The 13,631-nt window shown below is 48.2% G+C and overlaps 1 protein-coding gene across 1 annotated transcript; it reads left to right on the top strand.

The window, feature by feature from the left end:
* Positions 1-76: 76 nt before the first annotated feature.
* On the top strand, positions 77-13,380 carry LOC117489902 (ephrin type-B receptor 4b-like). The gene is made up of 11 exons (XM_034139475.1): positions 77-291; positions 2,328-2,380; positions 2,466-2,579; positions 4,424-4,671; positions 5,422-5,568; positions 5,732-5,800; positions 5,879-5,928; positions 6,318-6,417; positions 6,495-6,688; positions 10,928-11,086; positions 11,405-13,380. The coding sequence occupies exons 1-11, from the start codon at positions 239-241 to the stop codon at positions 11,508-11,510; spliced, it is 1,293 nt and encodes a 430-aa protein (XP_033995366.1). The 5' UTR covers positions 77-238; the 3' UTR covers positions 11,511-13,380.
* The last annotated feature ends 251 nt before the right edge of the window (positions 13,381-13,631 follow it).

Consider the following 13,631-nt stretch of genomic DNA (forward strand, 5'->3'; position numbering starts at 1 on the left):
AAGTAAATATGTTTCTTTTAAACTTGCGATTAATCGGATAGATCACAGCATTTTATTGTGAATAATTCGATTAAATATTTGGATCTATTGACAGCACTAATTAGTATTAATGTGTATATATATATTAGTGTTAGTGTATATATATTTGTGTTATTGTGTATATATGCTGTAGTCACTGAGACGTCTGATTGTCCATGAAGGAGGCGCTCAGCCCGTAGTGACCGGAGTCCTCGTCGCCATGGGGATCCTGCTGCTCATCGCCATGGTGACCGTCGCTGTGATCTGTTACCGGTAAGTGTGTGTGTGTGTGTGTGTGTAAAGCTAACTGATGTACGGCTAACATACGAGCTAACTGCTGTACGGCTAACATACGAGATAACTGCTGTACGGCTAACATACGAGATAACTGCTGTACGGCTAACATACGAGCTAACTGCTGTACGGCTAACATACGAGCTAACTGCTGTACGGCTAACATACGAGATAACTGCTGTACGGCTAACATACGAGCTAACTGCTGTACGGCTAACATACGAGCTAACTGCTGTACGGCTAACATACGAGATAACTGCTGTACGGCTAACATACGAGATAACTGCTGTACGGCTAACATACGAGATAACTGCTGTACGGCTAACATACGAGCTAACTGCTGTACGGCTAACATACGAGCTAACTGCTGTACGGCTAACATACGAGCTAACTGCTGTACGGCTAACATACGAGCTAACTGCTGTACGGCTAACATACGAGCTAACTGCTGTACGGCTAACATACGAGCTAACTGCTGTACGGCTAACATACGAGCTAACTGCTGTACGGCTAACATACGAGCTAACTGCTGTACGGCTAACATACGAGCTAACTGCTGTACGGCTAACATACGAGCTAACTGCTGTACGGCTAACATACGAGCTAACTGCTGTACGGCTAACATACGAGCTAACTGCTGTACAGCTAACATACGAGCTAACTCCTGCATGGCTAACAGCTAACAGCTAACAGCTGCAGAGGATCAGTTGATGGTGTTTAGAGTTTCTGAGGAACAGAAGTTCTGTTTCCTGTTGGAGGTTTCCGGATCTCAGAACCTCCAGAGAAACCTGTGATGTGTTCAGGATGCTCCCTCCCTGCAGGACAATGGAGCGCTGACCCCAGGACACACACACACACACACACACACACACACACACACACACACACACACTCAGTCGGGTGGGACTGGTCGACTATATAAAGACGGAGAAACTGGAGACTCTGAGAGATAATAACATTCCTGAGGGGGGGGGGGTGGTGTGTGTGTGTGTGTGTGTGTGTGTGTGTGTGTGTGTGTGTGTGTGTGTGTGTGTGTGTGTGTGTGTGTGTGTGTGTGTGTGTGTTGTGTGTGTGTGTGTGTGTGTGTGTGTGTGTGTGTGTGTGTGTGTGTGTGTGTGTGTGTGTGTGTGTGTGTGTGTGGTGTGTGTGTGTGTGTGTGTGTGTGTGTGTGTGTGTGTGTGTGTGTGTGTGTGTGTGTCATGCAGCTCCTAACAAGTTTGTACTAGGTTTTGAAAGTTCTTAGGAACTGCTTTAGCTTCATTTAAACTAAATACCTGTCTCTCTCTCACCTGTCTCTCTCTCACCTGTCTCTCTCTCTCTCACCTGTCTCTCTCTCTCTCTCACCTGTCTCTCTCTCTCACCTGTCCTCTCTCTCACCTGTCTCTCTCTCTCCTGTCTCTCTCTCTCCTGTCTCTCACCTGTCTCTCTCTCACCTGTCTCTCTCTCTCTCTCACCTGTCTCTCTCTCTCTCACCCTGTGTCTCTCTCACCTGTCTCTCTCTCTCACCTATCTGTCTCTCACCTGTCTCTCTCTCACCTCTCTCACCTGTCTCTCTCTCTCTCACCTGTCTCTCTCTCACCTATCCGTCTCTCACCTGTGTCTCTCTCACCTCTCTCACCTGTCTCTCTCTCTCTCACCTGTCTGTCTCTCACCTGTCTGTCTCTCACCTGTCTCTCTCTCTCTCACCTGTCTGTCTCTCACCTGTCTGTCTCTCACCTGTCTCTCTCTCTCACCTGTCTCTCTCTCTCACCTGTCTGTCTCTCACCTGTCTCTCTCTCTCACCTGTCTGTCTCTCACCTGTCTGTCTCTCACCTGTCTGTCTCTCACCTGTCTCTCTCTCTCACCTGTCTGTCTCTCACCTGTCTCTCTCTCTCACCTGTCTGTCTCTCACCTGTCTGTCTCTCACCTGTCTCTCTCTCACCTGTCTCTCTCTCTCACCTGTCTGTCTCTCACCTGTCTCTCTCTCACCTGTCTCTCTCTCTCACCTGTCTGTCTCTCACCTGTCTGTCTCTCAGCAGGAGGTCTCTCTCCTCAGCGATCAGTGAGACTCATTACCAGATGGGACATAGTGAGTATCAGATCATCCAATCAGAAGCTGTCACTGCTCATGATGTCATGATGATGATGTAATGATGATGTTGTGGTTGCCGTAGCGATGAAGGTGTACATCGACCCCTTCACCTACGAGGATCCTAACGAGGCGGTGAGAGAATTCGCGAAAGAGATCGAGGCGTCCTTCGTGAAGATCGAGGAGGTGATAGGAGCCGGTGAGGAACCACAGAACCCTTTAACTTTAGGAACCTTTGAGCAACCACAGAACCCTTTAACTTTAGGAACCTTTGAGCAACCACAGAACCCTTTAACTTTAGGAACCTTTGAGCAACCACAGAACCTTTGAGGCACCAAGAAGAACCGAGTAAGCATTTTAGGAACGTTTAAGGAACTCTGGTTAGCATCAGGAAAGTTTTAGGAACTCTGGTTAGCATCAGGAACGTTTTAGGAACTCTGGTTAGCATCAGGAACTTTTGAGGAACTCTGGTTAGCATCAGGAACTTTTGAGGAACTCTGGTTAGCATTAGGAACTTTTTAGGAACTTTTGAGGAACTCTGGTTAGCATTAGGAACTTTTTAGGAACTTTTTAGGAACTCTGGTTAGCATCAGGAACGTTTTAGGAACTCTGGTTAGCATCAGGAACGTTTTAGGAACTCTGGTTAGCATCAGGAACTTTTTAGGAACTCTGGTTAGCATCAGGAACTTTTTAGGAACTCTGGTTAGCATCAGGAACATTTAAGGAACTCTGGTTAGCATCAGGAACATTTAAGGAACTCTGGTTAGCATCAGGAACGTTTTAGGAACTCTGGTTAGCATCAGGAACGTTTTAGGGACTCTGGTTAGCATCAGGAACGTTTTAGGAACTCTGGTTAGCATTAGGAACTCTTTAGGAACTCTGGTTAGCATCAGGAACTTTTTAGGAACTCTGGTTAGCATTAGGAACTTTTTAGGAACTCTGGTTGGCATTAGGAACGTTTTAGGAACTCTGGTTGGCATTAGGAACGTTTTAGGAACCTTTGAGGAACCCTGGTTAGCATTGGAACATTTTAGGGGTAGTTGATAAATAATCCGGATGTTTAAGGAAAATGTAGGCAAGGGTTCTGATTCTTTGTGGAACTTTTTAAGAACACAGAACCTGTTAAGACACCTTTTTTTCTGACTTTCATTTTGAAAGACTGCCAAAAGAATCTGTGTTCACACGGAGAACATGAGCCTTCTTTATTAAAGGGGTGTGTGTGTGTGTGTGTGTGTGTGTGTGTGTGTGTGTGTGTGTGTGTGTGTGTGTGTGTGTGTGTGTGTGTGTGTGTGGTGTGTGTGTGTGTGTGTGTGTGTGTGTGTGTGTGTGTGTGTGTGTGTGTGTGTGTGTGTGTGTGTGTGTGTGTGTGTGTGTGTGTGTGTGTGTGAGAGAGAGCTGCAGACATGTTGGTACGTGCTAACGAGTCTTAAAGGAACAGTACACCTCTCCTGTGTTTTGTCTTTATAATGAAAATCAATAACGTTTTTTGTTAGTGAGCTCTGACGTCTTCAACTCATAATATCTACCTGTACAGGTGAGTTTGGGGAGGTGTGTGTTATTAGATATGAATATATCATATCTACCTGTACAGGTGAGTTTGGGGAGGTGTGTGTTATTAGATATGAATATATCATATCTACCTGTACAGGTGAGTTTGGGGAGGTGTGTGTTATTAGATATGAATATATCATATCTACCTGTACAGGTGAGTTTGGGGAGGTGTGTGTTATTAGATATGAATATATCATATCTACCTGTACAGGTGAGTTTGGGGAGGTGTTATTAGATATGAATATATCATATCTACCTGTACAGGTGAGTTTGGGGAGGTGTGTGTTATTAGATATTAATATATCATATCTACCTGTACAGGTGAGTTTGGGGAGGTGTGTGTTATTAGATATGAATATATCATATCTACCTGTACAGGTGAGTTTGGGGAGGTGTGTGTTATTAGATATTAATATATCATATCTACCTGTACAGGTGAGTTTGGGGAGGTGTGTGTTATTAGATATTAATATATCATATCTACCTGTACAGGTGAGTTTGGGGAGGTGTGCCGCGGCCGGCTCCGGCTGCCGGGCAGGAAGGAGAACTACGTGGCGATAAAGACTCTGAAGGGCGGGTTCACGGAGAAGCAGAGGCGGGACTTCCTGTCCGAGGCGTCCATCATGGGTCAGTTCCAGCACCCCAACATCATCCACCTGGAGGGCGTCATCACCACCTCCTGTCCTGTGATGATCCTCACTGAGTTCATGGAGAACGGAGCGCTGGACAGCTTCCTCAGGGTACCTGCCTGTCTGTCTACCTGTCTGTCTACCTGTCTGTCTACCTGTCTGTCTGCCTGTCTGTCTGCCTGTCTGTCTGCCTGTCTCACTCTCTACCTGTCTGTCTACCTGTCTGTCTGCCTGTCTCACTCTCTACCTGTCTGTCTACCTGTCTGTCTGCCTGTCTCACTCTCTACCTGTCTGTCTACCTGTCTGTCTACCTGTCTGTCTGCCTGTCTGTCTGCCTGTCTCACTCTCTACCTGTCTGTCTACCTGTCTCACTCTCTACCTGTCTGTCTACCTGTCTGTCTGTCTGTCTGCCTGTCTCACTCTCTACCTGTCTGTCTGCCTGTCTCACTCTCTACCTGTCTGTCTACCTGTCTCGCTCTCTACCTGTCTGTCTACCTGTCTGTCTGTCTGTCTGCCTGTCTCACTCTCTACCTGTCTGTCTGCCTGTCTCACTCTCTACCTGTCTGTCTGCCTGTCTCACTCTCTACCTGTCTGTCTGCCTGTCTCACTCTCTACCTGTCTGTCTACCTGTCTGTCTGTCTGTCTGCCTGTCTCACTCTCTACCTGTCTACCTGTCTGTCACACCTGTATCTGATTGGCTGTCTCTGATTGGCTGTCTCTGATTGTTTGTCTCTGATTGGCTGTCTCTGATTGGCAGTCTCTGATTGGCTGTCTCTGATTGGCTGTCTCTGATTGGCTGTCTCTGATTGTTTGTCTCTGATTGTTTACCTCTGATTGTTTACCTCTGATTGGCTGTTCCAGATGAATGACGGGCAGTTCGCCCCCCTCCAGCTGGTGGGGATGCTTCGGGGAATCGCTGCTGGGATGAAGTACCTGTCGGACATGAGCTTCGTGCACAGAGACCTGGCCGCGCGGAACATCCTGGTGAACGCCAACCTGGTCTGCAAGGTGAGGGTTCTAAGGGTTCCTTAGACAGCTCCTGAAGGTTCCTTAGACAGCTCCTTAAGGTTCCTTAAACATTCTGGTGAACGCCAACCTGGTCTGCAAGGTGAGGGTTCTAAGGGTTCCTTAATCAGCTCCTAAAGGTTCCTTAAACCCTGTGTGTCCTCAGGTGTCGGACTTCGGGCTCAGCAGGTTCCTGACGGAGAACTCTTCAGACCCGACGTACACCAGCTCTCTGGTACCTCTCTCTTTACCACTTTAATATTCACACACTGTTCCTCATTAGAACCTCCTTCAGTAACGTTCTGTGTCTCAGGGAGGGAAGATCCCCATCCGCTGGACGGCGCCTGAAGCCATCGCCTACAGGTGAGCCTCGCTGAGACCTTTGACCTCGTCGAGACCTTTGACCTCGTCGAGGCCTTTGACCTCGTCGAGGCCTTTGACCTCGTCGAGACCTTTGACCTCGTCGAGGCCTTTGACCTCGTCGAGGCCTTTGACCTCGTCGAGGCCTTTGACCTCGTCGAGACCTTTGACCTCGTCGAGGCCTTTGACCTCGTCGAGGCCTTTGACCTCGTCGAGACCTTTGACCTCGTCGAGGCCTTTGACCTCTGAGCGTAACTCTCCTCGTTCACCAGGTGTTCACACTTTCTCTCTTTCTTCACAGAAACATTTATTTTGCTAAGATTTGAAACCGTTGTTATTTATTTGTAATGATTTGTTGTTGTAGTTATGTTTGTATATGATCTGCGCTGCAGGAAGTTCACGTCGGCCAGCGACGGGTGGAGCTACGGCATCGTGATGTGGGAGGTGATGTCGTACGGGGAGCGGCCGTACTGGGACATGAGCAACCAGGACGTACGTGTTAGAACCCCCGTGTTGACCCACCTTTGTCATTGTTCCTGTTTAATTGATTAATTGGTTTCCTGCGTCAGGTGATCAACGCCATCGAGCAGGACTACCGGCTGCCCCCCCCCCCGGACTGCCCCTCCTCCCTGCACGCTCTCATGCTGGACTGCTGGCAGAAGGAACGAGCCAATCGGCCGAGGTTCTGCGACGTGGTGGCCTCGCTCGATAGGCTGATCCGAAACCCCGCCTCCCTGAAGGCCACGAGCGCAGAGGGAGTCAGGTGAGGCTCGTTAACACACCTCGTTAGGGAGGGGGGGGGGCGGTAACACACCTTGTTAGGGAGTGGGGGGGGCGTTATCACACCTTGTTAGGGAGGGGGGGGGGCGGTAACACACCTTGTTAGGGAGTGGGGGGGGGGGGGGGCGTTAACACACCTTGTTAGGGAGGGGGGGGGGCGTTAACACACCTTGTTAGGGAGGGGGGGGGGGGGGCGTTAACACACCTTGTTAGGGAGGGGGGGGGGTGGTGGGGCGGGTAACACACCTTGTTAGGGAGGGGGGGGGGGGGCGTTAACACACCTTGTTAGGGAGGGGGGGGCGTTAACACACCTTGTTAGGGAGTGGGGGGGCGTTAACACACCTTGTTAGGGAGGGGGGGGGGGCGTTAACACACCTTGTTAGGGAGGGGGGGGCGTTAACACCCTTGTTAGGGAGGGGGGGGGGGGCGTTAACACAACCTTGTTAGGGGAGGGGGGGGGGGGCGTTAACACACCTTGTTAGGGAGGGGGGGGGGGCGTTAACACACCTTGTTAGGGGGGGGGGGGGGGCGTTAACACCTCGTTAGGGGGGGGGGGGGGGCGTTACACACCTTGTTAGGGAGGGGGGGGCGTTAACACACCTTGTTAGGGAGGGGGGGGGCGTTAACATCATCACCTTGTAGGGAGGGGGGGAGTAGGGGGGGGGGCGTTAACAACACACCTTGTTAGGAGGGGGGGGGGGCCATTAACACACCTTGTTAGGGAGGGGGGGGGCGTTAACACACCTTGTTAGGGAGGGGGGGGCGTTAACACACCTTGTTAGGGAGGGGGGGGGCGTTAACACACCTTGTTAGGGAGGGGGGGCGTTAACCTGTTTCACGCCTTCCCCCCGGTACCGGGCGGATAAACGCGTCATTTGCAGGAAACAACGTCTAAGGAATCTTAATATTGAATAAAACTATGAATGTGTTATATCCATGTAACGGGAAGAAACTCAGCTAACTGATCTTTTTAATTTTTTTTTCAAAAAAAAACCCACAATGCTAGCACTCAGCCTCTGAATTAGCCTCGATCGAAAAAACGGGACCGACAAAGACACATAAACTCACTCAGAACTCCCTTATTACTTATCCTAGATGCACAGCCAACCACTCGTTTTTGGTGTCCTGGAGACACTGAATCTACCGGTGCCCACCTCAACACTCAGTGATAAACATTCGCGACGCTATCAACGAAAGCGTACATCATCACATGTGGAGCCAAGAAGCTAAACATATAAATATGGCTCACCTTGGTCTTCAATGGCATTAAAACGATAAAAAAACGATGCTGCAGTTAATCCATAGGTTCATCCTATGTGTCTGTGCCTTCTTTGAAATTATTTCTGATAATCCATAAGCAATACAACTGCGTTTTAGTTTCCAAACTCCAGAAGGAGACATTCCTCCAGTTTAGTTTCGCTTTCCACACGCGAAGCGGCAACATTTTTTCTTTACAACCTGTCTGGGTGGGAGCCTCCTCCTTCGATTCTATTGGCTCTAACGGTCACAAGGGTATGTCAACCAACCAGATCGAGCAAGGGGGGCCAGAGATAGGTCAAATCCACCCAAATGACCCCAGATGGCCCAGTTTTTGGCTAAATCTCTCTAAAAAGGTCAAATTTCACTTGTTTTGCATCAATCTTGATACAGGGTACTTATTATATGTTGTACTTTGGATTCCTAAAGCTTTTAGTCTACTAACCCATCATCCAAGGGTAGTTTTTCACTATCTGTAAAAAATAATTTTTGGACGGACACTATAATTTACAGTTTTTTACTATGTAAAATCTGAATTTTCTTTAAAATAAAAAACATTTATATTGATTCTGACTTTTCTACATCCAACTCACAGGTTTATCATTACTTTGGGAGGGGGGGCGTTAACACACCTTGTTAGGGGAGGGGGGGGGGGCGTTAACACACCTTGTTAGGGAGGGGGGGGGGGCATTAACACACACTTGTTAGGGAGGGGGGGGGCGTTAACACACCTTGTTAGGGAGGGGGGGGCGTTAACACACCTTGTTAGGGAGGGGGGGGGCGTTAACACACCTTGTTAGGGAGGGGGGGGGGGGGGCGTTAACACACCTTGTTAGGGGGGGGGGGGGGGGGCGTTAACACACCTTGTTAGGGGAGGGAGGGGGGGGGGGGGGCGTTAACACACCTTGTTAGGGAGGGGGGGGGGGGGCGTTAACACACCTTGTTAGGGAGGGGGGGGGGGCGTTAACACAGGAATATTATACCTTAAAGGTGGGATAGGTAAGTTTGAGAAACCGGCTGGAGATACACTTTTTGTTATATTCCATGGAATGCTCTTAACATCCAGATAGCAATGAATATCATATATGAACAATGTGTGTAGAAGGTATATTTAACCACACACACACACACACACACACACACACACACACACACACACACACATACACACACACACACACACACACACACACATACACATACACATACACATACACATACACACACATACATACACACACACACACACACACACACACACACACACACACACACACACACACACACACACACACACACATACACACACACCACACACACACACACACACACACACACACGTATTCAAACATCTGCAGTGGTTTAATGTATAGTAGGGGGTTTTGATTGACAGATGAGGAATGTCAATTATGCCCCAGCTGCTGGGGGTCAGAGGTCACACACACACACACAGTGGGCTTGATTGACAGCTGTTTATACGGAGTTGTTTACATGAGCAGGTGCACATTCCTGCATTGAGTCTCAGCAGGAAGTCACTTCCTGTTTCATTAGAGGCTGTAATCCTGCAGACCTGAATCTGGAGGACCCTCGGGTTCTGGGACTTTCTAAAGACATCTCACGCTCTCTTCTTTCTTAGGCTTTTTAAGAATTGTATTGTGTATTTTTTTATTTTTCAAACTTCTTAATAAAACTGTTTTTTTTATTCTTTGGTATTTCTTCAGAATGTTTTTTCAATTAATGACTTTTTGCTGTTTTGAGTCTTTTACAGTTTATCAGACGGTCAGCCTCTGTTTGACCCTCCTCTCATTAATCCTGTCTGTCTCTCACCTGTCTCTCTCCTGTGTGTCTCTCTCCTGTCTGTCTCTCACCTGTCTCTCACCTGTCTGTCTCTCACCTGTGTGTCTCTCACCTGTCTGTCTCTCACCTGTGTGTCTCTCACCTGTCTGTCTCTCACCTGTGTGTCTCTCACCTGTGTGTCTCTCTCCTGTCTGTCTCTCTCCTGTCTGTCTCTCTCCTGTCTGTCTCTCACCTGTCTGTCTCTCACCTGTGTGTCTCTCTCCTGTCTCTCTCTCACCTGTCTGTCTCTCACCTGTCTGTCTCTCACCTGTGTGTCTCTCTCCTGTCTGTCTCTCACCTGTCTGTCTCTCTCCTGTCTGTCTCTCTCCTGTCTGTCTCTCTCCTGTCTGTCTCTTACCTGTCTCTCACCTGTGTGTCTCTCACCTGTGTGTCTCTCTCCTGTCTGTCTCTCTCCTGTCTGTCTCTCTCCTGTCTGTCTCTCTCCTGTCTGTCTCTTACCTGTCTCTCACCTGTGTGTCTCTCACCTGTGTGTCTCTCACCTGTGTGTCTCTCTCCTGTGTGTCTCTCTCCTGTCTGTCTCTCTCCTGTCTGTCTCTTACCTGTCTCTCACCTGTGTGTCTCTCACCTGTGTGTCTCTCACCTGTGTGTCTCTCTCCTGTGTGTCTCTCTCCTGTCTGTCTCTCTCCTGTCTGTCTCTTACCTGTCTCTCACCTGTGTGTCTCTCACCTGTGTGTCTCTCACCTGTGTGTCTCTCACCTGTGTGTCTCTCTCCTGTCTGTCTCTCTCCTGTCTGTCTCTCACCTGTCTGTCTCTCTCCTGTCTGTCTCTCTCCTGTCTGTCTCTCTCCTGTCTGTCTCTCTCCTGTCTGTCTCTTACCTGTCTGTCTCTCACCTCTCTCTCACCTGTGTGTCTCTCACCTCTCTCTCACCTGTGTGTCTCTCACCTGTCTGTCTCTCACCTGTGTGTCTCTCACCTGTCTGTCTCTCACCTGTGTGTCTCTCACCTGTCTCTCTCTCACCTGTGTGTCTCTCACCTGTCTCTCTCTCACCTGTCTGTCTCTCTCCTGTGTGTCTCTCACCTGTCTCTCTCTCACCTGTGTGTCTCTCACCTGTCTGTCTCTCACCTGTCTGTCTCTCACCTGTCTGTCCCTCACCTGTCTGTCTCTCAGCGTGTCTCACCCCCTGTTGGACCAGCGTGTCCCCCCCCCCCTCTCGGCCTGTGGCTCGGTCTCTGAGTGGCTCCGGGCGATAAAGATGGAGCGATACGAGGCCAGCTTCCTGTCCAACGGACTCTCCAGCCTGGACGCGGTGTCGCACCTCAACACCGAGTAACACACCATGACTTTAATACGCTCATATTCACACACTAAGACGTACATCTGACTGTGTGTGTGTGTGTGTGTGTGTGTGTGTGTGTGTGTGTGTGTGTGTGTGTGTGTGTGTGTGTGTGTGTGTGTGTGTGTGTGTGTGTGGTGTGTGTGTGTGTGTGTGTGTGTGTGTTGTGTGTGTGTGTGTGTGTGTGTGTGTGTGTGTGTGTGTGTGTGTGTGTGTGTGTGTGTGTGTGTGTGGTGTGTGTGTGTGTGTGTGTGTGTGTGTGTGTGTGTGTGTGTGTGTGTGTGTGTGTGTGTGTGTGTGTGTGTGTGCAGAGATCTCCTCAGAGTGGGCGTGACCCTCGCCGGACACCAGAAGAAGATCCTCTCCTCCATTCAGACGCTCAGGATACACAAAGCCCCGCCCACCCTCCTCTACTGACCAATCCCAGCCAGACACCACTACACTCAGGACGCTGAGCCCGCCCTCTTTTACCTAACTTTTGACCAATCAGAGAGCACCTCCTGATAGTCTGACTGTGACGTTTAAAAAGCACAAGAAAAATGAAACCCTAAATAATGAACGTACGGTTACTCAGGTGCAACAGGACCCCGCCTCCCTGGTTCATCGGCCCGTCAGAGGCGAGGACAGGACCTGTGTCGGGCTGCTCATCATAACTGACACTGCGATGCTTGTATTCACTGCAATATAAAGTCATAAATTCACACTAAATGTTGTACGCAAAAGCGACAAAAAGCCACCCCCCACCGCTCAGGTAAAAACCAAAGCTCCTCACACCCCAACCCTCCCAGCCAATCAGCATCAAGGAAAACCCCTAGCACATTAATGACACTCCATGTGTTCTTCATGCACTACGAACCAGCTGTTGCCACGACGACTGCAGAGACATTTAGGAACCTCTTAGCACTCCTTAAGGAATATTCTGGGATTTTAACCGAGGAATTGTTGAGGCGATTTCAAGGAACGTTGGGACCTCACAGGAATTCAGAGAATGTTGGTATTCTCCATAAAAATGGGATTATTAGCTCAAAGGACTTCAGAACCGTTTTAAAAGATTTACAATGCAATGTGTGACCATGTTGCGGTCAGATACCAGCATCAAACTCTTCAAAAGCTGTGAGGAATATTCTGAGATGGCTTCGGAAAACAAGGTTGAACTATTTTTGGAAATCTTTCAGAACTTGTTGGAACAACTTCACACGTATTCCAAAGATCCTGTCGGGTGTTCTCTATGAACATGGGATTATAATCTGAAAGGACTTCCGGACGCACACGAAGGGCTCCCGCTGTGATGTGGGATGGTGTTGTGATGGAGGTCCAGCATCAAACTCTTCAAAAGCTGTGAGGAATATTCTGGGATGGCCTCGGGAAGCAGCGGAGAACATTTTCAGGAAATCTTTGTGAATCCTTGAGATTCCCCGAACTTTTGTGGGAACCTTCAGAAGGTTCCAGTTTGTGTCCAGATGATGTGATTCCTCAGGGGATTATGTTCCCTCGAGCATTGGGGGGAACATCAGGAAGACTTTGGGGATATTTACCCACTCTCTGAAGGACTACGAGTTTCTTTATAAGTGGATCTTATTGTCCTGGATCAGCACCCTAGCTTCTCCCTGGACCCAGTCGGTGGATTCGGGAACGACCAAAGCTTTCGTCCAAAAGACGGGTTTTTGGGTTGAATCCCTTTTTGAGCATTTCAGTTTGAGCCTTGCTGAACAAACCACTGCGGGAAAGACGAGGCTTTGTGAAACTAAAGATGTATTATGTCTTCAAATATCTGCGAGTTTCTGGACGTCTTTTCACAACATATTGTAACTGATTTGTATTTTAGCACTTTTCTATACCTAAATGGCGAATAAGAGATCAACGTTTTTATACTAAAGTCGTTTTCTTTTTGTAAAGAAGATTTTATAAAAAATAATGAAAAAAAGATTTGTCTTATATTTCAAATCTCCCGGAGACGGAGGTTCGGGACCAAAGATCGGAAGTCAGTCGTTCTGCGAATAATATGTTTAAAACGCATTTTTGATGTTTGAGGTGTTGTCTTTTTGTCCTCTGTTAGCTTAGCATTAGCTAATGGGAATGTTACTGAAAAAAGCAGAAAACCTTTTAGTCATGTAAACGTCACCCTGGTGTTCAGTGTGGGAGCTACACCCGCCGTACGGAGTAGATGCTCATCGAGTGTCTCAGACTTTCATCTCTGGCTCGAAGCTAACTCATAAAATATAAACATCCATCACATTTAAATATCTGATCAATAATCTGGAGAAGAAGTCAGTCGGTTAATGTCCGATGAAAATTGTAAATAAGCCATCTGTATGTAAAAAACCACCTGTATGTAAATTGTAAATAAGCCATCTGTATGTCAAATATGTCTTATATGTCTTAAATGATATGATGAATTGGAAATGGGGGACCCTGATGTAAACAAGACGAAAGTCTTTCTCTGGTCTGCATCCCCTTAACAATTGTATGTTTTGAGCTGTACTGTACTGTACCCAATATACAAGCTGTTAATAAACTTTTCAATCAATCAATCAATCC

This window comes from Trematomus bernacchii, unplaced genomic scaffold (genome assembly GCF_902827165.1).
Source record: "Trematomus bernacchii unplaced genomic scaffold, fTreBer1.1, whole genome shotgun sequence".
Classification (NCBI taxonomy): domain Eukaryota; kingdom Metazoa; phylum Chordata; class Actinopteri; order Perciformes; family Nototheniidae; genus Trematomus; species Trematomus bernacchii.